General features: G+C 39.4%; 1 protein-coding gene across 1 annotated transcript in view; it reads right to left on the bottom strand.

The window, feature by feature from the left end:
• Positions 1-24,960, bottom strand: part of crc (bZIP transcription factor crc) — a 71,537-nt gene extending 46,577 nt beyond the window's left edge. The window contains exons 1-2 of the mRNA XM_019045949.2: positions 24,802-24,960; positions 13,823-14,176 (exon numbers count right to left, since the gene is read on the bottom strand). Of these exons, the coding sequence (XP_018901494.2) occupies positions 13,823-14,078 (256 nt within the window). The 5' untranslated portion in view covers positions 14,079-14,176; positions 24,802-24,960. The remainder of the gene's footprint in view (positions 1-13,822; positions 14,177-24,801) is intronic.
• Between the last annotated feature and the right edge of the window lie 1,297 nt (positions 24,961-26,257).

Here is a 26,257-nt window from a genome sequence, read left to right as displayed (position 1 = left end):
ATTGTAGGCTTCGGAGAAAAATAGTTCACATCCCTCGAATACTTTAAGAAATAAAGTAGTTAGTCCAACTCTAAAGATGAGATAAAAGGGGGAAGTTCAGTAACTTATTATTATGTGGTTGTTACGGCAAAATATTCCTGCAACAATGCAAAGGAACTGTTGCCTGTTGATATAGGAGAGTGCAGCTACCTAGATGAAATCCTGTGCAATAGGGAATAAGCCATTACAAAACATAAATGAAGACTTATCTGTAACAATAGCGGATCTAAAAAATTACCTTTCCGAAACACATGAACTGTTTTGGCATCAAGAAAATTTTGAGAAAATACTTGAGATGTGATCTTCAAGATTTGTACATTATGCCAGAGCCAAACATATTAAATTTTTGTGTGAACAAAACAGTTTTTTAAGCGTGATTCGCAAAAGGTAATTTTTCACATCTGCTATTGTTACAAATAAGTCCTCATACAGGGTGTTTCAGACCACCCATACCAGGCCTTTTTCTCGGTTGTTTTAGGTCGTACGAAGTCGGGGACCGCGGGGTTGAATAGGGAATTAACCCCCTTGGGGTTAATTCCCTATTCAACCCCGCGAAAACCTCCGAAATTCGGATTCCTTGGAATCCGAATTTCGTGGTCCCGAAACCCCCCCACCTCCCCTGGAGGGGTCAAGGGGGGTCACAATGTTAAAAGTCACGGTTCCCGACCGAATTGCGGATTAATCGCATCAGAATTGAAAAGCACGGAAAATTTCACGTGGAATTGACCCCTAAAAATCCATAATCGGCCCATCCAAGGCCCAAAAATGATCCCCTAAAGAAGGGGCCAGTACCCCCTCCATAATTTCTCTTTGGTCTCAAAATTGATGTAGATTCTCCAGAAAGAGATGGTTACCCAGGTAATTGAACCCAAGAAATCCAACTTTCATGGTCCCGAAGCTCCTCTATTCTCCCCTTGGGGGGTAAACGGGGGGCCCAATTTTAAAAATCGGGGCTCCTTTCCGAATCGCAAATTGATTGCATCCAAATTGAGGAGCAGAACACATTTACATCTTAAGTAACCCCCAAGAGTTCTAATTGACCCCCCCGAACGGCAGAAATTAACCCCCTAAAAAGGGGGACTTCGCCCCCTCCAAAAATTTCTCAAGATTCCTCTTTGGTCGCCAAATTGACGTCGATTCTCCAGAAAAAGACGGTTTTCCAGGTAATCGACCTCGAGGACTCTGAGTTTCATGGTCCCTCAGCTCCGCTACCCGTCCTTTTGGGAAAAAACCGTCTTTTTCTGGAGAATCGACGTCAATTTTGCGAACAAAGAGGAATCTTGAGAAATTTTTGGAGGGTTTTCTTTTCAGGGGGTTAATTTCTGCCGTTCAGGGGGGTCAATTAGAACTCTTGGGGGTCACTTAAGATGTAAATATGTTCTGCTCCTCAATTTGGATGCACTCAATTTGCGATTCGGAAAGGAGCCCCGATTATTAAAATTGGGCCCCACATTTACCCCCCAAGGGGGAATAGAGGAGCTTCGGGACCATGAAATTTGGATTTTTTGGGTTCAATTACCTGGGAAACCATCTTTTTCTGGAGAATCTACGTCAATGTTGAGACCAAAGAAAAATTATGGAGGGGGTACTGGCCCCTTCTTTAGGGGATCATTTTTGGGCCTTGAATGGGCCGATTATGGATTTTTAGGGGTCAATTCCACGTGAAATTTTCCGTGCTTTTCAATTCTGATACGATTAATCCGCAATTCGGTCAGGAACCGCGACTTTTAGCATTGTGACCCCCCCCCCTTTGCCCCCCCCCATGGAGGTGGGGGGGGGGGGGGGTTTCGAGACCACGAAATTCGAATTCCCTAGGGTCAATTCCTTCTTCAACCCCGCGGTCCCCGACTTCGTACGACCTAAAGCAACCGAGAAAAAGTGCTGGTACGAGTGGTCTGAAACACCCTGTATACTGCAGCTGCTGTTTGAAAGAGTATGTGAAGAAAAAGCTTCACGCCAGATATTAGTGCATTTTGTGTGTGAATGTGTTCGAGTAAGAAAGAAGGCAAGGTGTCATGACTACTGGAATGCTTATCAAGCACCAAAGCTTTTTTACTTGGATAATTTTGCAAACTAGAGTTTGGTTATCAGCAAGGGAGATTAGATATAGCAGGAATTAACAAATCAATTTTTAATGCTCAGCGATAATTTTTGTTTCAGATGATGCATTTTGACTCTTCAAAATGGAAAAAATCCTAGCCTTGCCAACCGTTATTACAGACACGCATTGCTAACTAGGGCTAATTCTGACTCGTATAGGAACTACATGGACAGCTTCATGCAAGAAGGAACTAGGGTCAAATTTTCGATTTTTTTTTTTTTTTTTTTTTGGATGAATTCCGTATCAGGAGGGTATTTACTTACTATTGAGAAAAAGAAAATCCTCAAAAACGATTTGTATCCCGCTTCAGGAACGCCGCAAAAATGTGCCGTCACAGGATCGCGCGAGGTTCATTTTGTAATTCAGACCTATACTATGGTTCCCTATTGCGTAATGCGAAACTCGGATTTCCCATTTTGCAATTCGGAACTATAGGCAGGGCGGCAAAATGCTATCTCGGCATTCTCGGCTCCTGTTCGATCGATCTTGCTGATTATTGGTACTACGAAGTATTTTACGACGGGAAACTCGAATTTCTGGTCTAATTTTGAAAATTCGAAAATCCAAGATGGCGGATGTGACCTAAAATGCTATCTCGGCTCCTGTTCAATCGATCTTGCTACATTTTGGTACCATGAGGCACTAATCGATGGGAAACTCAAATTACTGGCCAAATTTTGAAAATTCGAAAATTCAAGATGGTGGATGAGGCCTAAAATGCTATCTCGGCTCTTGTTCGATCGATCTTGCTGATTTTTGGTTCGAGTGGGTATTTTTGGACGGGAAACTCAAATTCCTAGCCAAATTTCGAAATTTTGAAATTTTTTCAAATTTTGACAATAAGCTTGTTTTGGAATTTTTTGATTTTTGCATTCTTTGAAGTATTTACTACTCATAAGCCACAAGAATTTTCGCCGGTATTTTTCGAATTTCAATCCACGAAAAACAAGTTTGAAGTTGCGTCTTCTGAGCTCCCCTTTAAACCCGTGTCTCCGAGGAATGAAAGATTCCCCGAGTAAGGTCATTTTCGGCCACATCCACCATCTTGGATTTTCGAATTTTTTAAAATAGACCAAAAATTCGAGTTTCCCGTCCCTAGACACTCCCACCAAGATTCACCAATATAGATCGAGCACGAGCCGGAATAGCATTTTAGGCCACATCCACTATCTTGGATTCTCGAATTTTCGAAATTTGACTAAAAATTCGAGTTCCCGTCCAAAAATACCCCCTAGTACCAAAAATCAGCGAGATCGGTCGAACAGGAGTCGAGATAGCATTTTAGGCCACATCCGCCATCTTGGATTTTCGAATTGTCAACATTTGACTAGAAATTCTAGTTTCTCGTCCAAAAATACCACCTAGTACCGGAAGTCAGCAAGATCGATTGATCAGGAGCCGAGATAGCATTTTGGGCCACATCCCTAATCTTTGGATTTCCGAATTTTCAAAATTTCACGATTCACGGGTTTATCGATCAATTCACGGATTTTTCGAACGACTCACGGGGTTGTCAATCGATTCACGGATTTGTCGATCGATTCGCATGTTTTTGATCAATTCACGGTCGTCAATCGAATCAATGCCGATCGAATCACGTCAATCGGTTCACGTTCCAACTTTTCGATCGATTCATGTCGGTCATGTCGGATTCATGACACCGGTTTTTCAATAATTTCTCGATCGAGCCGGTGTCGATCGATTCACACTTTCATTTTCCGATCGATTCATGTCAATCGAATCTATAAACCCTCCCGTCCAAATTGCATGTTAATATTTGCCACCATTCTCGAAATATTAGCATGTCTGTAGGTATCCATATTTTTGGTACATCCTGTTTTTGGTTGAATATCTTTCCGCAGGGACAATGCACCTCCCCCTTCCAGGTATGATGGGAGGAAGGGGTGTTTTCTCTGTTGGGGTTAACCCTCCAGTGTGTAAAAGTGACACCAGGGTCGTCTCTCCTATGCAGTCAGTGATAAAACAATTTATAGTTCCTAATTGCAAAATGAGCTTCCCCGGATTCTTCATTTTGCAATAAGGAACTATGGCCTTTTTTTGTAATTTTTGGCAACAGTGTGATGTTTTCGAAGAATCTGTGAACACAGGGTGTTAAAGGAACTCTATAGCTATAAAATGAACCATCAAACCGCAACATTGATCGTTTTGAGGAAAAACGCCAATGGTTTTTGCAAAAGTTGCTCTCCTGAAAACCTACTGTACTGCTCATAGTTCCGAAGCGCAAAATGCTATCCACATATCAGTACCCTAGAGCCAAAAGCTACCTAAATCACAATTACGGAAAAATCGAGTTAATGGCGTTTTTGAAATCTCCATTAACAGTTCCGTGTACGTGTGAAAAACGTAGCCCTATCTTGCGCCGGTTATAAGTTCCTGAGTTTCAAAAATGGCGATTTACATCGGTATCAAAGGAGCCATCGCACAGTTTTCCCCTGATACCTCGAAAAAACTGAAATGGAGTCAGGTAACTTTTGGCTTTGGAGTACTGATATAGTTTACAGGATTTATTAGATTTTTTCCCCCTTTCCATATGATTCCCCCGCCGCGCCACAGAGAAACGCTACCCCCCCCCCCCCCACAATTTTGCTACAAGATGTAGGGTATGCAACCACGAGAAAGCAAAAACAAAATAAAACACCGATGAAAATTCAGTGTAATCCAAAAGTACCACACTACCCCCATCAATTTTTTGCCAATTGAGTTAATGCGTTAAAACGAAGGGGATGTACTCACTCAGGATGCTAACTTTCCCAACAGACAGTTCCATGATCAATCCCCGACCCTCCCCCTTTCTTTGTTTTTAGAACGCAGATATTTTTTATTTTGTATCCAAACAAAAATTCAAGGGTACTCTATATCGATATGAGTTACTTTTCCGCATATCCCAAATTTTGAGGGGTGTAGTCAACATTTTGTAATGGTAACCTCTCCTTAATAATACAAGTTATACATTAGGACCAATATAAATAGATGGCAGCAGATAAACAAGAAATTAGGTAAGAAGCAAGGTCTCTTAGCTTTCGTACTTAGAGCTTCAGAGCTTAGCTTTAGATTCATACAATCTGGGAGGCAGAAGGAAACAAGAGAAATGATACCCTGATGAATTGCGCCACTTGCAATATTGTAACCCTGCCATTAATTTTGTTTTACCAAAGCCTGCAAGCCTTACCAAGAGCTCCATCACAAAGATTTAACAATTTATGAGTGAAGAAAGAAGTTAGAGGCTTGGAGAGAGAAGTTGTAGAAAAATACGGAAAAGTCAGGATGACAATAGAGTTGACCCAAGACAAACTCTCCAAAAAACCGTGGTTGCAAATCATGTAGCCATTTTTGGGGGAAATCCAAAAATTTTATTTGATTCAGGTCTACCATTGTAAATAATGTAGAAGATTGACGATGCCTCAATCAGGGTGTCTACTAAAACAGGCTGGCTAAAAACCAGTGCTTGAACAGTACTTTTTCAGTACGTTCCCAAGAAATTCAGTACCTTAATAGGAAAAATCAGTAATTTTCAGTGCCTCTATTTGACGAAAATCAAAAAATTTCGAGAATTTGAAATTCTCACTCAAATTGGGACAAAAATGACAAGGTTACGAATTTAAATTAGTGGTTTGACAAAAACTGACTGCACATTTGCGATCTTGCAGGCAAATTCATTCATCAAAGGCAGATGAGCATAACATAAAAAAATAAACCACTTGAATAAAATAAAAAAAAAAAACAATTTAAAAAAACTAATGAAGTGACTAATCGATTTAACTTGATGATGCCACCTCATGGTAGAACACCTGTATAGCGAGAGTACAAACACGTGTGAAACTCCGAAAATCTATCTGGCCTCCACCAATGCTTCCGCAAACAAAGTTTGGGCCCATAAAGGCAGCCAACCTGTGAATTCAAATTATTTAGAACGATTTATCTTATAATGGGCCTGTTGCATGCAAGAGATACAGCCATGCGAATAGACTTTATAGAGGTTAAATGACACGAAAATTACGATGGTCACATTGAAAAAGTCTGAAATACACTCCTTACTGCGCAATTTGCGTTGATAGGAACGCGCTTTTTCAAATTTCCCGCGTCTGAGGGCAGTTTTCTAACGGAAACAATTAACGGCAACTCGCGGCTATTTCCGGTCAACTAAAACTGACAACATAACCTAAAAATCGGAGCTCAAGATATCGTGAAATGAAATGTAGAAGGATTGTGTTGGATATTTAAAAGTTGATCGATTTGGTTACCGCATAAAGCGTATATGGACCACTATAAGAGATCACGTTGGGTTTGTAAACAAACTGAAGGAAAAAATAAGAACAACAACAACGACTCGGCATCTTCCGGAAATCACTGAGCCCACCGTTTGCTCGTTTCCGGTGATTAGAAAACTGCCCCAGACGCGGGAAATTTGAAAAAGCGCGTTCCTAACAATGCAAATTCCGCAGTAAGGAGTGTATTTCAGACTTTTTTAATGTGACCATCGTAATTTTCGTGTCATTTAACCTCTATAAAGTCTATTCGCGCGGCTGTATCTCTTGCATGCAACAGGCCCATTGCCAGGACCCCTTCGTGTGCAAAGCATGTTTTTTACATAGTTATTGTATAAATTTACTCATTTTCACGGAAGGACACACATTCATGAACATTCGTATCCATCTTGGTTTGAATTAGAATCTGAAGATTATGGCAGTGAAAATTTATGTGTCTGATGGCTGGCTCCCCTTTTGGACCCTAAGCCCTCCATGAAGCAAGTTGGCCATACTCTTGCTACACAGGCACTCTACTTCATAGAGGGTCGCAAAGCAAGCCTTATGGTCACCCGCGGTGACCAGGGGTGCAGGGGGAAGCCTCGAACAGCTAGTCTATAAATATACTCCCAGACACATACTCTGCCATAACTTCAATATCAACTTATTTTTTATTCTGACGTAAAATAAACTTCAAATTGCCGGGAAAATGCAAAAAAACGTGATTTTCAATAGTTTTCTAAAGTCTGCACGAGCAGTATTTACTGGAAAATATCCCATTTAGGTTGAGAGATCCCAAATACGTTCAAATCCTATTCAACCTTTATTGTGACCTTTTTCTTGCATTAGTAAAGTCCCATGTGTACTGGACCATTAAGCAGGGTGTCTCCTAGTCTGGAATTTCCGGAAATAGTACTGATTTTTGAAGGGCAGTCCGGAAGTACTGAAAAATTGCGGAAATTCTGCAAGAAGGTCCGTAATCGTTCCCTTTATACCACGCATACTTTCTAATAAAGCCTGGAAAGTATGCAATTGCTCGCGCATTGATTCTTAGAGAAGCATTTGCCTGCAAGATCGCAAATGTGCAGTCAGTTTTTGTCAAACCACTAATTTAAATTCGTAACCTTGTCATTTTTGTCCCAATTTGAGTGAGAATTTCAAATTCTCGAAATTTTTTGATTTTCGTCGAATAGAGGCACTGAAAATTACTGATTTTTCCTATTAAGGTACTGAATTTCTTGGGAATGTACTGAAAAAGTACTGTTCAAGCACTGGTTTTTAGCCAGCCTGTTTTAGTAGACACCCTGATTGAGGCATCGTCAATCTTCTACATTATTTACAATGGTAGAACTGAATCAAATAAAATTTTTGGATTTCCCCCAAAAATGGCTACATGATTTGCAACCACGGTTTTTTGAAGAGTTTGTCTTGGGTCAACTCTATTGTCATCCTGACTTTTCCGTATTTTTCGAGTTTGTCTTGGGTCAACTCTATTGTCATCCTGACTTTTCCGTATTTTTCTACAACTTCTCTCTCCAAGCCTCTAACTTCTTTCTTCACTCATAAATTGTTAAATCTTTGTGATGGAGCTCTTGGTAAGGCTTGCAGGCTTTAGTAAAACAAAATTAATGGCAGGGTTACAATATTGCAAGTGGCGCAATTCATCAGGGTATCATTTCTCTTGTTTCCTTCTGCCTCCCAGATTGTATGAATCTAAAGCTAAGCTCTGAAGCTCTAAGTACGAAAGCTAAGAGACCTTGCTTCTTACCTAATTTCTTGTTTATCTGCTGCCATCTATTTATATTGTTCCTAATGTATAACTTGTATTATTAAGGAGAGGTTACCATTACAAAATGTTGACTACACCCCTCAAAATTTGGGATATGCGGAAAAGTAACTCATATCGATATAGAGTACCCTTGAATTTTTGTTTGGATACAAAATAAAAAATATCTGCGTTCTAAAAACAAAGAAAGGGGGAGGGTCGGGGATTGATCATGGAACTGTCTGTTGGGAAAGTTAGCATCCTGAGTGAGTACATCCCCTTCGTTTTAACGCATTAACTCAATTGGCATTTTTATCTCGGAGCACTTTACTGTCACCATTTTCTCCTCATTTGAATGTTCATGCTCTACGAAAAGATTAAGGTAAGTATTCGAGGTTTCCTCTAATGTCAAGAAATGCGAACGCTCTCAAGTGATTATAGGTGTGTGCAAAATGACAAACAATCAAACCATCATTGCAATTCAAATGCCAAAATATCTACAACTGCAGGAATGTAATTTAGGCTTCACAAGTTAAGTGTTCAGTCCTTTGAAAAAAAGTCATCAAATAGCAGCAGGTCAGTAAAATCTTTAGCTTTAAGATACTCTGTTGCACATGCATTTATTGAAGAAACGTTTTAATTGGGATTGGAAAGAGGTTTATAAAGCGGAGAAAGAAAGAGAGAGGGAGAGAGAGGGGGAGAGAGAGAGAGAGAGAGAGGGCTAAGAACATTAAGCACATGGGACAATCTCTAAACTAGAGTGGAAAATGTAAACTCATTGAAGCAGAAAACGATTGTCACATTCCATTCTTCCTCTTCATCAACTAAAGCAAAAAATAATTTCTGGATGTTTCCTAAGTATACACGAATATGATTTTATGAATCTTAAGCTTTTACGGAAATGATTTGATTATTTTCTTTCTAATTGTTGTCAGGCCCGAAAAGTCGCAAGAGACTGTTCAACTCTACCTGTGACCCTTCTTCTTCTGCTCTCAGTGGTGATTGTTCAAATTTTGATGAAAATAAGTTTTATACCTTACTCCTCTAATAAGTATGGTCCAAGTAGTCTCAAGATGAGTTGGTTTTTTTTCAATTATTACTGTTTTTGTTTAAGGCCTTGTTCATACTTATTTCATGTATCACCAGGCAAAAATTATCAATCTATGTAATAATTTATGATTCTGAAACTCATTATTGCACGAGAATTTTAGGTGCAAAAGAAGTGTGAGAAGAGAAGAATTATTAAAGAATTAAGGAGATTTAATATGATTTCTTATGTAATATAAATTTGAACCTACATCAATTATATTACATGAGTGTGATTGTTATGCGTTGTGGTAAAAGCTGTGAGAAAATAATCCTAAATGAATCCTCCTCTCCCTATTCAATAAATAGCATAGTGTTGGGTCCACCGAGTGGGGGAGCTGAACGGAAAAAAGCACCAAAATTAAATTTAAATTCAAGAAAATCTAATAGATTTAGCCAGTGAGCTACTCCCACTGGCTAACAGCATGTGCAAAGGGCTTACATGGTCAATTTAAGGAAGGCATTCGCCTTTTTTACCTTATGGTTACAAAAGAAAGAAGAGAAAAAATCACTACAGGGAAAATATTCAAAATGCATCCTTACAATTTTGCTTTTTTTTTTTTTGATTAACAAAGAAGCTCAGTAGAGGCTGATGACAGGTAAACTGATTTAGGGACAAATTACTCTTGAATTCATGTATTCAGAAACGAGTTCTTATTAAATTACATTAATTTATCTGCTTTCTGCATTTAAAGCACCGAATAAGGCTCGTTTGTGAGCCGTAAGTCAGAGATCCAGGAGGCAAAGCCCCCGCCCCCAGTCAGACGCGAGTCACAGCGGCTAGTTTCTTATAATACTCAATATTTATTCTAGCTTGAAAGATTAGTTATTGCCTTATATTAGTTGCTAACATTCCGTGACTTCTTTTGCAAATTGCAAACAGCCGATGGTACGGAAGCGAGTGAAAGTGCTCGAGTTGAAGGCTTGCAAAAGCGACTTAAAGAAAAAAACAAGACCATCAATAGATTGCAGATGCAAATCAAAAGTCAAGAAACCGACCTACTTCCCTTTTTCTCCTTCAGCTCGAGAAATTGTTGGAGCAGCTGAACCACATTTAAAACCAGCAATGAGAATCCTACTTCAAGCGCAATTGAATCTGAATGGTCATAAAAGAAAAAACATGCACTGGAGCAATAATCTGAGGGATTTCACACTCAGTTTAATGTACCACAGGCCAAGATGCTACAAGTATTTGGCTAATTAATACCTTTGCCTAGCATATCCACAATAAATCGTTATCAGAGTCTTCTTCATCTAAAACCAGGCATCCATGAGCATGTAAAACATGGTTTAAGTGAAAATGTGAAAACATGGTCTCATAAGAAGAAAATCTGTTCGTTGATAATGTAATTGATAGAATAGCGATGAAGAGATATTGACAGCATGACATCAAAAGAGATTTTGTCAATGGTTTCACTGATGATGGTCAGAAGCGATCGAGCAAGCTAGCAAATGAGAGTTCAGTTGCTGTTTTTAAGGGAATCCTCTCCATTAGGAACACAATAGGGAAACAAATTATTGATCACTGGCTAACCGCTGATACTGATCCTGCTTAAGTTGCACTTAAAGCTGTTCGAGATTGTGTTGCTTTTGCTAATGACGCGGGTTTAATTTTGAAACTGTTTATTTGTGATCCAGGGTTTAAAAATAGGAGGCTTGTACAACTTTTAGGTGCCACCGAAGACAAACTATACTTTACGAATGGAAATGAGAAGTTTATTTTCTGTGGGGTCCTCCATATTCAATAAAAAATGTGAGGAATAATTTTCTTCGTCGCGATTTACTGTGGCAGGGAGAGACAGTCATATGTACATCAAAGCCTTGCAAGTAGCACAAAAAAAAAGAGATTGCGATCAGCACCAAAACTAACTGATAGACATGTCACTTTAGAAGTAGCTTTTCTTAAATGAAAGTCAAACTACCTACTCAAATTTTCTTCATCTCAGTTAGTGTTGCACTTCTTGCTTTCATTGTCTATATTCACCTACCTGCCCCAGCAGTTCATACTGATACCTGTTGTAAGGACCTAAATATGGCCTATATGATTGTTACAATAGTATGCAGTTTGCAAAGGACAAGTTATCTCTAAGGTATGATATTGGCCTCAAGTCTGAGCACATTAGTTTTCTTAAACCCAAGTTACTAGAATCCTTTAGAAATGCTGATTTTATGTAAAATGGCAACCTTAAATTTAAAGAATTACTAGAAACAAGTTGTTCAGTTCGGTCCGATTAAAGAGCGACACCAAAAATGGCACAATTTCGGTCCGCAGGAATTTTTCTGAAACCGGGTCCAAACGATACCTTACGATACTCTAAAACTCTGATAAAAACTGCAGCTTGAGTACTTGCACAGCTTGTGAGAAAGGGAGGGGGGCAAAGTTGCCAAATTACCATCATTTTGAACAGCATTATTACGGCGAAAAGACGGGAAAAATGTACGAAAAAAAATCCTAGGAAGCCTGAAAATTGAGCTTCTTGCAGAAAGGTATTTGTATCAGGAAATGTTCCAACACTACAGATGACCCCAAGAAAAATCTCAGTAAATTATACTTACAGAAAAAAGTAATTTGGCCCTAAAGACAATCATTAGACAAATTATTCATGGAAAACTTGTCTCAAAAAGCAACGCCAAACACGACCGTTTTTTGGCACAATTTGAGTCCGCGAGAATTTTTCGAAAACCGGGTCCAAACGATACCTTATGATACCCTAAAACTCTGGTAAAAACTTTAGCTTAAGTATACGCACGGTTTTTGAGGAATGGGGAGACAAAGTTGCCAAATCGCTATCATTCTGGACAGCATTTTTACAGCCAAAAGACGGGGAAAATGGACGAAAAAGTTACATCTTTGATGGGTTTTGGCTGTAAATGTTCTTGTAGGACCCTTGTGCATATAACTGTGTTCGATTCGAAAATGTTGGTCGCACAGTGGTCAAAAATAGGCAGAAATCGTGGTCAAATCAGGATTCTTGGTCAAATTTTTAAAAATGGAAGTAAAATTGTCGGTCCCATGCAGTTTTCACGGCTAACCATGTTCTTATTGATCCTCAATGCATTAAATTGTGTTCAGGTTCACATATTTTCATTGCATAGTGGTTCAAAATGGGGGAATTAGTGGATGAATTAAGACCCTTTGTCAAATTTTTAAAAATGAAGTAAAACGGTTGGTTCCCTGCAGAGTTTAGATCCCGGAAAAATTCATGTATTTAACTTTCTTAAATTTTTACTGTACGTCAGACCACATTGTTTATAGAACTTTGTTTAGATTGGATTTTGCAGCATTATTTGCCTCTACATTGCATTAAAAACAATGGGTAAGCTTCTTCACTAAGTTACGGTACTAATCTTTGAAGAAACTTTTTGATCATTTTACCGTACTTTTATGGTTTATTGTCTTCTTCTCATCTTTCCTGTTCTTTATATTTTTTTCTGTTTTTATTATTATTTTTAGTTTCCTGATTTTTAATTTTTTTTTTTTTTTTTCAATTTTTTCTTTTTGTTTTCCGTTTTTTCTTAAATTTATCTTTTGTTTTCTTAAATCTTGTTTTAAATTTATTAGAAAATTCGTCCCTATTTTTTTAAAGTTCTGAAAGTTTGCGTATTTTACTGAAATAATGCTACAAAATCTAACCTACAACAAAGTTCAAAACAAAATGGTCTAACATACAGTAAAAATTTAAGAAAATTAAATACATGAATTTTTCCGGGATCTAAACTCTGCAGGGAACCAACCGTTTTACTCCATTTTTAAAAATTTGACAAAGGGTCTTAATTCATCCACTAATTCCCCCATTTTGAACCACTATGCAATGAAAATATGTGAACCTGAACACAAATTAATGCATTGAGGATCAATAAGAACATGGTTAGCCGTGAAAACTGCAGGAGACCGACAATTTTACTTCCATTTTTAAAAATTTGACCAAGAATCCTGATTTGACCACGATTTCTGCCCATGTTGGACCACTGTGCGACCAAAATTTTTGAATTGAACACAGTTATATGCACAAGGGTCCTATAAGGACATTTACAGCCAAAACCCATCAAAGATGTAACTTTTTCGTCCATTTTCCCCGTCTTTTGGCTGTAAAAATGCTGTCCAGAATGATAGCGATTTGGCAACTTTGTCTCCCCATTCCTCAAAAACCGTGCGTATACTTAAGCTAAAGTTTTTACCAGAGTTTTAGGGTATCATAAGGTATCGTTTGGACCCGGTTTTCAAAAAATTCTCGCGGACTCAAATTGTGCCAAAAAACGGTCGTGTTTGGCGTTGCTTTTTGAGACAAGTTTTCCATGAATAATTTGTCTAATACTTGTCTTTAGGGGCAAATTACTTTTTTCTGTTAGTATATTTTACTGAGATTTTTCTAGGGGTCATCTGTAGTGTTGGAACATTTCCTGATACAAATACCTTTCTGCAAGAGGCTCAATTTTCATGCTTCCTAGGATTTTTTAAACCCTGAGCTACCATCTTCCACAAGAGATTTATTTATATCCATTGCCTTTTATTAAATATATCAGGGTGCCTTGATTTGTAAGAGCTTAAAGACAAATAAGACTAACCTTCTACTATCCAGCTACTGTCCAGATCCTCCAGAAGTTTGGATGCCACTTGTGCCCGAGAAAGTTTCACAACTGAACCTGCTTTGTCCTGATCAATTTCATCTGTACCAGCTAAATACTCCTCTCCTGTGGTCTTATAAGTATTCTGCACATCCGTAGACCACTCCGCTGCTGGCAGCAGCAAAGTTTGGTCCGGCTGGACGATCTTGATTTCTATAATCTGTGCTGCCATTTGTGCTGTTGGTCGATTTTCCATTGAAAAAACTCGACAAACTGTTTATAGGTAATAGATTCGATGCTTCTATCAGCGAAGGTACCTCGAGGGCTGGGAGAGTGAAAGAAGCCATGATGGCCCTGAAATACAAACAAATTTAGCGGTCAGACTGCAGGTTATTCATGAGTCTCAGGATGAAAAAAATTGACCTCTTTGAAAATTATATTTCATATTTAAGAGAAAGAACTGATGTTCATCATTTGTTTTGAACTGTGGATGGAAGAGCGCATTATTTACAATTAACATTTGTATAACAAAGGCAAGTTGGCAACTATGTTAGAACAAAATGAAGAGCGTACACAATAAAACAAGAACCCATGTAAATTAAACATAGTGTTTCAAAATTAAAGAATGATGGTATTAAGTGTATTTTCGTACTGACGGAGAGAGATATGAGAGAGGTAAGAGGTAGATGGAAAAAAGTCACCTTTCCAGAAATATCGTTAACTGAACAACATTGCATGACTATCTTTGAGAAACAAATACTCCTGCTTGACTAAGAAGGGACTGAAAATATTATTCTCCGGTCTCTTAACAGAAAGCCAGAGGAATGGATGTCGACAAAGGATAGGAAAAGGGAGATTCGATGTATCCAACGAATACTTCAGGGGAAAAACACAAGATTGCATATCGGAAAGGACTCGAGGGAGTATACTCCCAAAAACCTTGCAGCTGTTTCAAAAACATGATCTTGGAAGGACATGGGATTATTTGCTTGGTGAGATACACATCTGTAGCTTCATCAACTATCTAAGTAAAAATTAAATTTAAATGGAGACAAAATCAGAAGTTTTAGAGAACCCAAATTCTTGAATTTAGAACCTCTTTTTGACAAACAGACAAGGCGCAAGGCCCTCTTGAAGAGCTTGAAAACCGAAAAATCCTGGCCACAGAAGGTCGATGCAATTTCAAACCGAATTGCCTTTCTCTAGACTCTGGAGACACATAAACTTTCTGCCATGCTGCCTCCATCTGTCAACCATTGCCGCATTTCTGACTTGGGTTAATAGGAATCAATTAAGGCTGGAATTTACTCAGTTTTCGGATACAGTGCGATGATTTCATGGCTTTACTTGGAGCTCTGAACTTGAATTTAAGATTCCCTATTCCAGTCAGCTCCTTTCTCTCCTTCAGCGGCCTATTAGTAGAAAGGACCCTATAACAAAACGGCCGAATCGGCCAGGACATAGAATCCTACAATTTTCTCAGGGATGAAAGAGGGTCTTCCCAGACACTCAAAACTGGTCTTACTTTTAGCCTAGCCCCCAGGGAAAAGGGGGAGAGGGGGTCGAAGTCAAAACCTTTAAAGTAGCGTAACTCCTCAACAGTACCTAAGTCGTAGACATATGATCTTGGTCTTGGTGTCAAAATTTCCTGGAAGATGAGAGCTATTAGGATACATGCATGAAATTAATACTCTTACAAAATTTGACCTACTTTTGGAGAAATTATACAGGATTTCCCTTTCGTAATTTTCGTTTTTCGAGATTTTCGGTTGTTCGGTTCACACGGAGAAAAATAAAAACAATTCTGAATGAAAGTAGAGCGTTTAAGGTTTATAACAAGCCAAGGTTTCGTATACAGGGTTATCCAAAAGTCACCTACCACCCCTGTAACTTTTTTCCTAATTGAGATAGAAGTTTGAAACTTTGGGAATGTTCCTCGGTTTAAGGTAGCAACTTTTTGGTCCCCCCAAAATTTTGGGGAGCGGCCCCCCTTAAGGGGAGCGGGGGCTAACTTTCTTTTTCAAATGGCAGCCCCCCTTTTGTGATACCTCATTCGAAAGATAGTAAAGAAAGAAAATGTTTGGCGCAAACCGCAGGTCAAAATGTTGATTTTTGACAAAATGGCGGAAATTTGGCATCTCCGTATTTTATAGGCGGATTGGTCTAAAACTCAGAATCCTCAGGTATTTCGGGACAAGAAAAACGATACTGGCATTAGTTTTCCAGAAAAGTCAGTCCTTTTCAAAATGGCGGCTTAGGGCGGGAAGTGGATATTCAGGCCGCTTATCGTGGGATTTGTATGAGACTTGGTATCCGGGGGTAATTCGGCACGAGAGGAACGAATCTTTCATTGGATTTTTGAAATTTATAAAAACTTTAAAATGGCGGCAATAATGCGAATGGCGATGGTGGATGCGGATTTTCCGTTATTTTTCCGCCACCATTTTGACGATATTCAGTGTTTCAAAAATCTAATGAAAGCCAAAAACCACCAGAGTATTGACTTTCGTGCAAATCCATCGGTTAATAGCCGTGATATGGATTTTCCGTCATTTTTTCGCCGCCATTTTAAAGTTTTTAGAAATTTCAAAAATCCAATGAAAGATTTGTTCTTTTCGTGCCGAAATAACCCCGGATACCAAGTCTCACACAAATCCCATGATAAGCAGCCTAAATATCCACTTCCCGCTCTAAGCCGCCATTTTGAAAAGGACTGACTTTTCTGTAAAACTAGTGCCAGAATCGTTTTTCTCGTCCCAAAAAACCCTGCGACCATGAGTTTCAGACCAATCCGCCGATAAAAAACGGAGATGCCAAATTTCCGCCACTTTGAACTTTGACCAGCTGCCATTTAGTCAAAACTCCACATTTTGACCTGCGGTTTGTGCCAAAAATGTTCTTTTTTTATTATCTTTCGAATGAGGTATCACAAAAGGGGGGCTGCCATTTGAAAAAGAAAGTTAGCCCCCGCTCCCCTTAAGGGGGGCCGCCCCCCAAAATTTTGGGGGGACCAAAAAGTTGCTACCTTAAACCGAGGAACATTCCCAAAGTTTCAAACTTCTATCTCAATTAGAAAAAAAGTTACAGGGGTGGTAGGTGACTTTTGGATAACCCTGTATACAACTAAGAATTTTGGCGCAAACCGCAGATCAATATCTTAATTTTTGACCGAGTTATGATAGGTCAAAGGTCAAATTTGACCTATTTTCAAAAAATCATAACTCCGTTTCAAATTATCGTAAAGAAAAAAATAAAACGGGAAAATTTACCAAATTGTGTCCGCTTTTAAGTAAAAATTGCAAAAATCACTTCGATTTAATTTTAAGGGGGGGGCTCGGACCCCCAAATACGTCAATTCAAAGGTCATTCAATTTGCCCGCGAAATAAGCCAATTTCCCCTGGATTTGCCTCCACATTATCTCAGTAAGGTCAAAATCAGTTCAACATTACGTTGGCAAGTCCCCAAATTTCGGGAAAAGTTAAAAAAAACGAAATTTAAGGTAATTAAATTTAACCGTTTGAATATCATTTTTTTTTAACTTTTCCCGAAATTTGGGGACTTGCCAACGTAATGTTGAACTGATTTTGACCTTACTGAGATAATGTGGAGGCAAATCCAGGGGAATATGTCTAGCTTCATCTAAAATCCCGGAAGAACATCTTACTTTTTCCTTTTGCTGACATATAATGCAATACAGCGAGCAAATGTATCGGTTCAGGGGCTATTTGCTTCTCTGGAGTTTTTTTTTTTTTTTTTGCGGGAGGGGGGGCAGATAACATCCTAATTTTAATTCTTTTATTTCTTTTTCGTATTTCTAATTTTATGTCTAATTCTAGGAGGACTAGGCCCATTCCAACTTCTCAAGAGCTACATTCATCATACTTTTGACTTGCCACTAAAAGCGAATGAGTATATGTACATGGAGCAAATTAAATAATAAAAAATTATAAAAAAAAAAAAAAATTAAAAAAACTGCACAGAAAAAAGTTACGGCCTCAAAGGACATACCGTCCGTTTCGGGCTGAGAAGCCGAAAGTTCCGGATGCTGAAGAGGTAACTTCAATTGCTCCAGGTTTAGTGTACGGAGTAGTGCTGCCGTGCGACGCAAAATCGCGGTAGACGCCATTTTATATTTTATGGAAACAATATATCATAGCAGAAAAACTTGTGTACCTCGGGACAATGTTTTTACAGAATTCTTTCGCAAATATTATCAAGAACGTAATCTGAAAATTTGAAGTGCATGGGTAAAACAGCTTTTATTTTATAAAGTATAAGTTCCAAAAAACGAGGGAAAATCTTGATGGATTTACGGCGTTCTTGCGTAGCACGGCAGAATGGGTGTGACACCCAGAACTTTTAGCCTCTGATCGTGAGCCGGGAACAGACGGTGTGTACATCTAACGCGAGTGCGGCTTCCAAAAACGGAGTTTTTTTTTTTTTTCTCCGCGCGTGTGTAAACATGTCTGTAAGAGTCTAAGAGTAAAATGTGTGCGTCGAATCATTTTTAGCCGATGCATATTGGAGTTCCCCACATAAAACTTAAACCCCAATTTACGTTCACGTGGCCAGAATTATGCCGTTTCAATTAAATGCCTTGAACAAAGTCTCAGTAGTTTAGGCAAGGTCTAATTGCTACTGCATGGCATGTTTTGACATTTTTGACCTGGATATCGACGAATTTTGAAGAGTTGACGAATGTTTAGAAGAATGGAATATTTATGCTAGATTCTTGTATATTCTCTCTATTCTAATAAAATCATTTTAAAGACGCTCGATTGTTTGGGGTGAGGAAGGGGAGTTGGACGGTCGATGGGCAAGAGTGAGGATGGGGAGTCAGAGTTTTAATAGAGTGGGCCTTTACTTTCAGAGGCTTTTTGTTTAGTCATGGACATATGTGGCCATGTCGAGGTCGACTTCCAAAAATGAATCAAAATTCAGAGTACGGAGAAAGTCATTAAGAATAATGTTTGGCGGGAAATTTTCCTTTGAAACATCGTTTGAATACTCACTTAAAATTATTTGCTCATTAACCGTCAACGGGCGATTTCGACGATTTCGCTACGCGGCCAGAGGCCGAATTTTGTCGGTCCTTCCGCCGTACTTGAATCGTAAAAATACTTGTTCACCTTGAAGGCCCACCCTACATATTTAATTTTTACCGAAAGAGGTCATTTATATGTTACACAGGCGGGAGTCGGGGGTTGGCGTGAACATATTTCTCAACGTCCAATTAATTTTTCCCCAATATTGAATCCGCTCAGGTGAGAATATAAAAAAATGAGGGAATGGATAGGTCTAAATTTAGTATAAATCATAACTGGGATCCAGGGTCAAGTTTAATCAGCCAAGGGGAACTGTTTCTTGAAACATATCTATGAAGAGAGGAGGGGGAGGGATAAATGATTTCATTCCCCAATGTGACGCTACCCTTCGGAAAATACACTCATGCCGCGGTAAATGCGCGGACTACAAAAAGAACCGTCCCCTACTTGCCGGCAACCCCACGGAAAAACCCTGCCGTTTGCAGCACAAGATAGGGGTTTCCATTTGAAAAAAAAAGATTAAGGTCCGCCCCCCCCCCTCAGGGGGGCCGCCTTTCGAAATTTTGGGTGAGTCAAAAATTAGTTCCCTTTGATCTAGGAACATTCCCCAAATTTCAAATCTCTGGCATTTTTCGTTCAAAAGTTATAAGGGGGGTCCCGGACTTTTAGATAACCCTATATAGGTTTTTTTACATTTGATTATACAGTAAAATTTGGTTTTTCTTTGATAGTTTTGATCTTCTGCCTACTTAACAACCAATACATTTTTTTATACTTTTTATTTAATTCTTTCACCTTGATCCTAGTATGATTTTTAAGAGAAAGTCTGGAGTCTAAATAAACGCCTAAGGTAAAGTCACCAGTTATAGACACTCCAAAAAATAGGACCAGTGACAGACACCTTCTCATATACATTAAAAACATAAAAATTTGAAGACAACTAGGAGCTTTTTAATATTTTTAGTAGATTATTGACATTCTGAAGAGCATTTTGAAATGCATCTGTTCTGCACAGTTCAATTCTGCACAGTTCGAAAGATCAACACCGAATCCCTTCTCTTAAATCAAATCTATTCAAGAAACGTTATTTTCTTGATTTTTCGAAAAACCTTTGTGGCACATTTATTTTTTCAAAATATATCTCACATCGTTCGTTTTTCATGGTCGAATGAAACCTCGTTTGCCTAAAAAATGGATTGTTTTTTCTGTCTTATTAAAGGGGGACAACCCTTAAATGCAATGGCAGGGCGAGGAATTTCAATTTGATTTTATATAGAGCAACTTTAGTAAACGTAAAAGATTTTAAAAGTATCATTTGCAAACAACGTCTATTGGGACGGTTTTCTTTGAGGACCAAAAATAAAAAAAACTATCTAAGGAGACAATTTTTTTCGGTGCTGTATACTTTTTAACTTCTTCAAAGTTCATTTTTATCATAGTAATTACATTTAGTGATCGATAAAACTGATTCTAATGATTCTTTTACTATCAGTAGATACTGAGTAGCTATTTCCAGATGAGCCTGCGGCCATCAAATCTTTGATTATAATCTAGATTTTTATCGCTGTAAAACACAACGGCCCTTTGAAGGTGCTCTACAACCTGGGTATTTTTAATGGATCGAGGGGCAATTAATGAAATCAACAAAAATCATACGTTCAAACGCAATGCTACATTTGAGATTACTTATATCGTGATGGAACCTTTCCTTCCCCGGCTGGAAGAAAGGCCCATCAAAAAAGGGGTTTGAGATGAAGGAAGAACACTCGTATGATGGTGATGAAGGCGAACAAAGAACAAGACTGACGAGCGATGCCGGACAAGACGAATAAATACACACAAAAAGAAAAAAAAAGAACAGAAACTAAAACTGAGTTGACAGGTTAAGCCCCCCGTCAGGGCAGACTAAGTTTCACACTTACATTTTGAGAAAAAAAAGGAATAACCGCTGTAAAACGACAGACCGAACAGCAGAACCAAGAGAATGAGCTCGAAGACCGAAAAGCAGAGAGGGGAGCCGAGTAGTGCTAGTAGCCGCCACGCAACCACTAGCGCTACTTGGCGGGCTAAAATTTTGAAAAGTGAAGGGGTAGGGGAACACCCCGTTACAGTGATATTTTGCAAAATCTCAACTTCTCACAAATACACCATTTCAATCATTTGATGTGGATCCCGCTTGCTCTTCCACTTCTCTTTTACGCCTTCTCCCTCCCGCTCCGAATTCTTATTGAACGCCGCATTAGTATTCCCAAATTTTCACATTCCCCCAAAAAAATGTCTACTTCTGAGGAAAATAATGAATTTTTTTTCTTGAAATTTTCAGATAGCTTGAATCTGAACGCAAATATATTTCTTTTCAAAATGCGAAGAGGAACATTCATAGATTTTCCTGACACTTAATACTCTAACATGGGAAACTTTGCTACGTCTGAGGGTTCATCCAGTGTTCTTCCTCTTCATAGCAATTTGATCCATTTTCAACTTAAAATCAATACTTAGCTGCAAGAATTCTTGAAATATAGTTTAAAAAAACAAGATGGGGAACGTAACTATCTCCGGAATGCGCTTTGGATTTATTCGTTAAAATTGAATAAATTGTAGTGCAGTTAAAGAAAAAGAAGAAAAAGTTATCAAATTCGAAATTACGACCTTCATAAATGATCAAATGAATTGATTGGCATCAAGTTGGAGGAATTTCCTCTCTTTCTCCTTTTCAAGGTAAAGGCACCTTTCGGCAAAAAGGTCCCCTAAACAACCGTGCTGAGGAAAAACGCTGTATTAACATCCGGATGTTGCTACATTTCCAGTAATGTAATATGAATTTTTGAGGAAATTCATGAGTATTTTTCCTTAAATTTTTACACAATTTGATCGTATTGCAAATTAAATTCTGTGAAAAGTTGCGAAAGAAAAATATTCACAGGTTTCCCGAAAAAATGTGCGTTTTACTGAAGGAAAAATGGCAACATCTGAAGATTCATACGGCGTCCTCTCTTCGCAAGTAATAAATAGTAAGTAGGTCAGATAGGTTTAATTGTTATGTTGGAGAATGAAATGATACACAGGTTTGGACAAAGTTGATAAAGTGAGCGTGAATAAAAATATGGCTACAGGAGGAAAACGAGACTGTACCGAAGCAAGCACAAGTAGGAGAGGACAATGAGGAAGGGCAAAGGAAGCCACCCCAAAACTCCCGAGAGCCAAGACGGAGGAGGGACAAGACCGAATTTCCGAAACCGCTTCAGTCCTCCTGTCCTTGCTCAATGGCCGGCCAGTGGTGATTAGCGCGCACATCGCAAGATGACGAATCTGGAGGGTGGACAATAGGGAGAGTACAGAGGATTAGCAGGCCTTTACACAATGGGGAGCATCGCAGATATTCGCTTCTGAAGAGCGATCTTCGGACATGGGCGAGCAAACTCTGCATGCCCAAAGGCAAAGAGCGAACTTAAACCTGGACTGCTTCATAACCACTCCCTGGGAGTTTAAGGAGGGTAGTTTTGGGCACCTGCTCACAAGCTGAGGCGTCTAAAAGAGTCGCTCTTCGCTCCGCTCTCAAGAGCACTCTCGGTCCCTGCAATGAAGTCACTTTCCAAGGTACTTTCTAAAGTTCTTACTCCTAAGTAGAGTACCTATATTGAGAGAGTATGGCCACTGGGGTTACCACCTCTGATTGGCTCAGCCATCTTAGGCTAAATGGAGCCCTTAGGACCCAAAATTGGCGGACGCTATAAATTCATGTCATGCAAAATGACTCAAAATGTAGTTTTCTTTGCTTATCGTAACGAGAAATTTACTCAAATGCACTATTGCGACATCTTTACATATTTTTAAGGCTAATCGTGTGCAATTTTTGAGAAAAATTATCTTAGATGTAGTAAGGTTGGCAGCAAGTGCAGTTGGTGATAACAGTCAAAAGTGAGTCGAGTGTTCAGCAGAGATTCACTCCTGAATTCCGAAGGCAGGACTTACAAAAAATCCTGCCGAATTTCCATCGCAAACTGTCTGGTGCGCAGTCGGGAGCATCGATGTTCCCTTTCTGCAGACTCTAGGCACTCCGCACCCGGAGAAGGATTTTCTGTCAGTCCTCGCCTCAGGCAGAGATTCAGCCCCTGAGCTCTAAAGGAAGGGCTGACAAAAACTCCTGCGGACCAAGACGGAATCTTTTAAAGTGAAACGTCCCTTTATGTAAAAGAAAAATCTGCACAATTGCTCTTCTTTTATTTATAGGGTAAGTACGGAATTCGAAGTAAAACGACCGTAGGCGTAAGGAATACAAAAAATACTAATAGGAAATTTCAAAATTACTCTTTGGGGCCGTCCATAAATTACGAAAGGCAATTTTTCCGATTTTTATGACACCCCCCCCCCTCTTCTATCGTTTAAATGCATAATTTAATAAAAAAAATGGTGTTGAAACAAATCGGTATTGTTTTAAACATTACTAATCGCTGGTAGGAGATCATGAAAAATAACAGTTGTATTGAAAAAATAACAGTTTTTAAATTCAAAAAGTTCAGAAAAATTACATTTTAACCAAAAAACATTAAACGTCTAAAAAACGAAATTTGGACTAGTAAGTCTTTAAATTAACGGAATTTGGAAGAAACAAAATTTTTGCGTTTGGCTTACGTATAGGCATAGGTAGGTAAGGCACCTCTGGACCTCCTCCCGGCTCCCTGTAAGTGCATTAGGTACGTAATTTGCGGACGGCCCCTTTGTAAAGGCATACTTACATTTATTTGTTTATACTGCCCACTAATGTTACATTTATTTCTGTCTTCGGAGTCTGCTTTTTCCTCTAAAAAAAATTATTGGACGGTCTACGTAAGATTAGGGCCCTACACCCTAGGTCCAGAGGTTTCTCTGCAAGAGGAGCCCTTTTCAATTACGTGCGCAAAAATGCACGCCTCACTCTTATTTTATGGAAAAAAGTATTTCTTTACGGCCACTCGCGGCATTTATGACATAATGTGTAATATAATGACGTCAAAATATTACCAATCAGGGGCGCGAACCGCGGACCTCCCACCCCGGAGGCGAGCGCTTTGCCACAGGTCTACAGCGACAGTAAAGAAATCGCGACATAATTGCTAATACATAAGTGCAATTGAAGTTCTCTCTTTCTCCACCAGAGCTGAGAGCATACACGCATCGGTGTCACGCTCCCGCTTACTGATGATCTGCGGCAGGATTTTCTGTAAGTCTAGCCTTCCGGGCCAAGAGTGAATCTCTGCTAAACTCAAACGCCGTCAAAAGTTGGCAATGACCCCCCTCCCATCCACAAAAACCAAAACAAAGCACCGCCATTTTTGGGTCCTAGGCCTCTCCATGGGGCCCAGTGGCCATACTCTCTCAATACAGGTACTCTACTCCTAAGACTATTGTACAGCAACTGGCTGTGCCCCATGCACAGGTTCCAAGTACCTGGCTTCCCTTAGAAAGTCCAGATGTAAAATTTACTTTATAAAAACCAGGAGTTCCGTACATTTTATACTTTTAGATGATTCAGGTCACCGTTAGTTGCCAAAATCTACAGGAAATATTACTTATTCGAATTAACAAATCCTGTGAAAACACACAGCCTGCAGTTCTCCCATAAGTCACCGTATTAGACTTAAGGCTAGGAATGCACCACTTAAGGATTGACTTCAGCCGGATTCCATTGAACAGCGACTTTGTTGTACTCTGTAGGACTTGTTTCCTTCCGGCCATACATGTCTCAGAGACAAAGCGGGTGAATCAAAAATTCATCTTCGATACAGCGCCAATAGGTGAGTACGAGTTATTCGAGAAGAAGATAATGTAACATAAGGTCAAAGGACCCCTGGTTTGGCGTTAGGCATGGATTGTTAGGTGAGACAGAGCCTGCCACTTGTGCAATCATGAATCTTGTCCTCATAACTACATTCAAAAGTTGCAAATTGACTTACGGCATAATTGATAACATTATTCTGAAGCGAACGGTCGCACGAAAGTGCGGCTTGAGGGCGTTTAGGCTTCCATTGCTAAGAGAGCACTCGTAAAAACTTCGCGATACAAGAAAGACGGGAGACTAAACACAAACACAGCAAGGAGCAAGGCGGATAAAAAAATAAAGAATGGTGGTCGCATTTCGATTTTGGCTGCCATCTTGAAGCACTGTGACGTCAGGTGGGTACGGCTTTTGCCATGCAATTTGAGGTTCAGCATGGGTTCAGCGGTTGAGCCGGCTCCCCCGGCCTCGGCCGGCCCATGTACCCGATACCGTGTGACGTCCAAAGGGTACGTTCGACCACCATTCTTTATCCACCTTGCCTCTCCATGGGGCCCAGTCATGGATTGAGTGTTTTTGCAGGCAAAGACCCCCTACGATGTGCAGGCGATCACAGAGCGGGAGTAGCTGGTGGAGCTAGGTGGAGCGTGCGTGCAGCTCGCTCGGACTCCATGATTCTGCTCTGTTGCTCTCTCCTCTCCCCTACTCTTTGCTCCTAATGGCGCCAAGCACAAATTTCACTCGCGGAGAAAAATTAAACTGCTCAGCTCAGGGAATTGGCATTTTTGATTGGGATTAAATTTCTAAACGAGTCCAACCCAAGTCAACCAGGGTAATTCTCAAAATACTTTGGCAAGATATTTTTCTGATATAATTTAAGGATATAATATAATTATTGACATAATTATTATGATATAATTTATTTAAGGATTGAGGATGGAGAATCTTTAGAATTTATGGAGAAATCACATGCTTGTGTGGGGGCCCCAGCGTTCTGAGGCATTGAAATTAATCTTAAACGTACCTATTTACATTTTGAATTTTGGTGGAAAATACGGGGGGGAGGGGGGCTTTAATTTATATCTGAGCCATGTATGTTTGATTAGAGGATTTACTTATTGCTAAATAGGCAGAGGATGCCAGATGATAAGGGATGAGTTTGAGGATTGTATGCGCACAAGGTATAAATGTTTTCAGGATAAAGCTATGGCAGCTAAAAACTAAGATAGCATCCTTCCTTCCTTATTGGAATCAGGCGTAGATCTCAGGAAAAATTTAAAAAATAAAAGGAGGCTATCTACGTGTGGGAGAAACACACAAGTTACTTAGAGTACTTAGAGTTAAATTTTAGGTAAAAAAGATGTGTAGTTGGTCGGTAAAGACGCAGAGTTGTACTTACGTATTTGCCAGGCTGTGTACATGCATGCAGCACCCACTGCAGCCTCCTCCGGAGAATACTATCGGTGCTTAATATTATCTCAAACATGCTTCAGATGTCAAATTTTGAAATCATCCATGTTGTGAATACCTATCTATTAATTATACCTGTATCTTTCCCTCTGCTTTACGCTGCTTATTAGTACATTCTGTGCGCATTGGGGGAACTAGTTGAGAGGAGGACGGGGGGGGGGGGG

The sequence above is a fragment of the Bemisia tabaci genome, chromosome 1 (genome assembly GCF_918797505.1).
Source record: "Bemisia tabaci chromosome 1, PGI_BMITA_v3".
Lineage (NCBI taxonomy): Eukaryota > Metazoa > Arthropoda > Insecta > Hemiptera > Aleyrodidae > Bemisia > Bemisia tabaci.
This window is presented reverse-complemented; position numbering and strand designations above follow the sequence as displayed.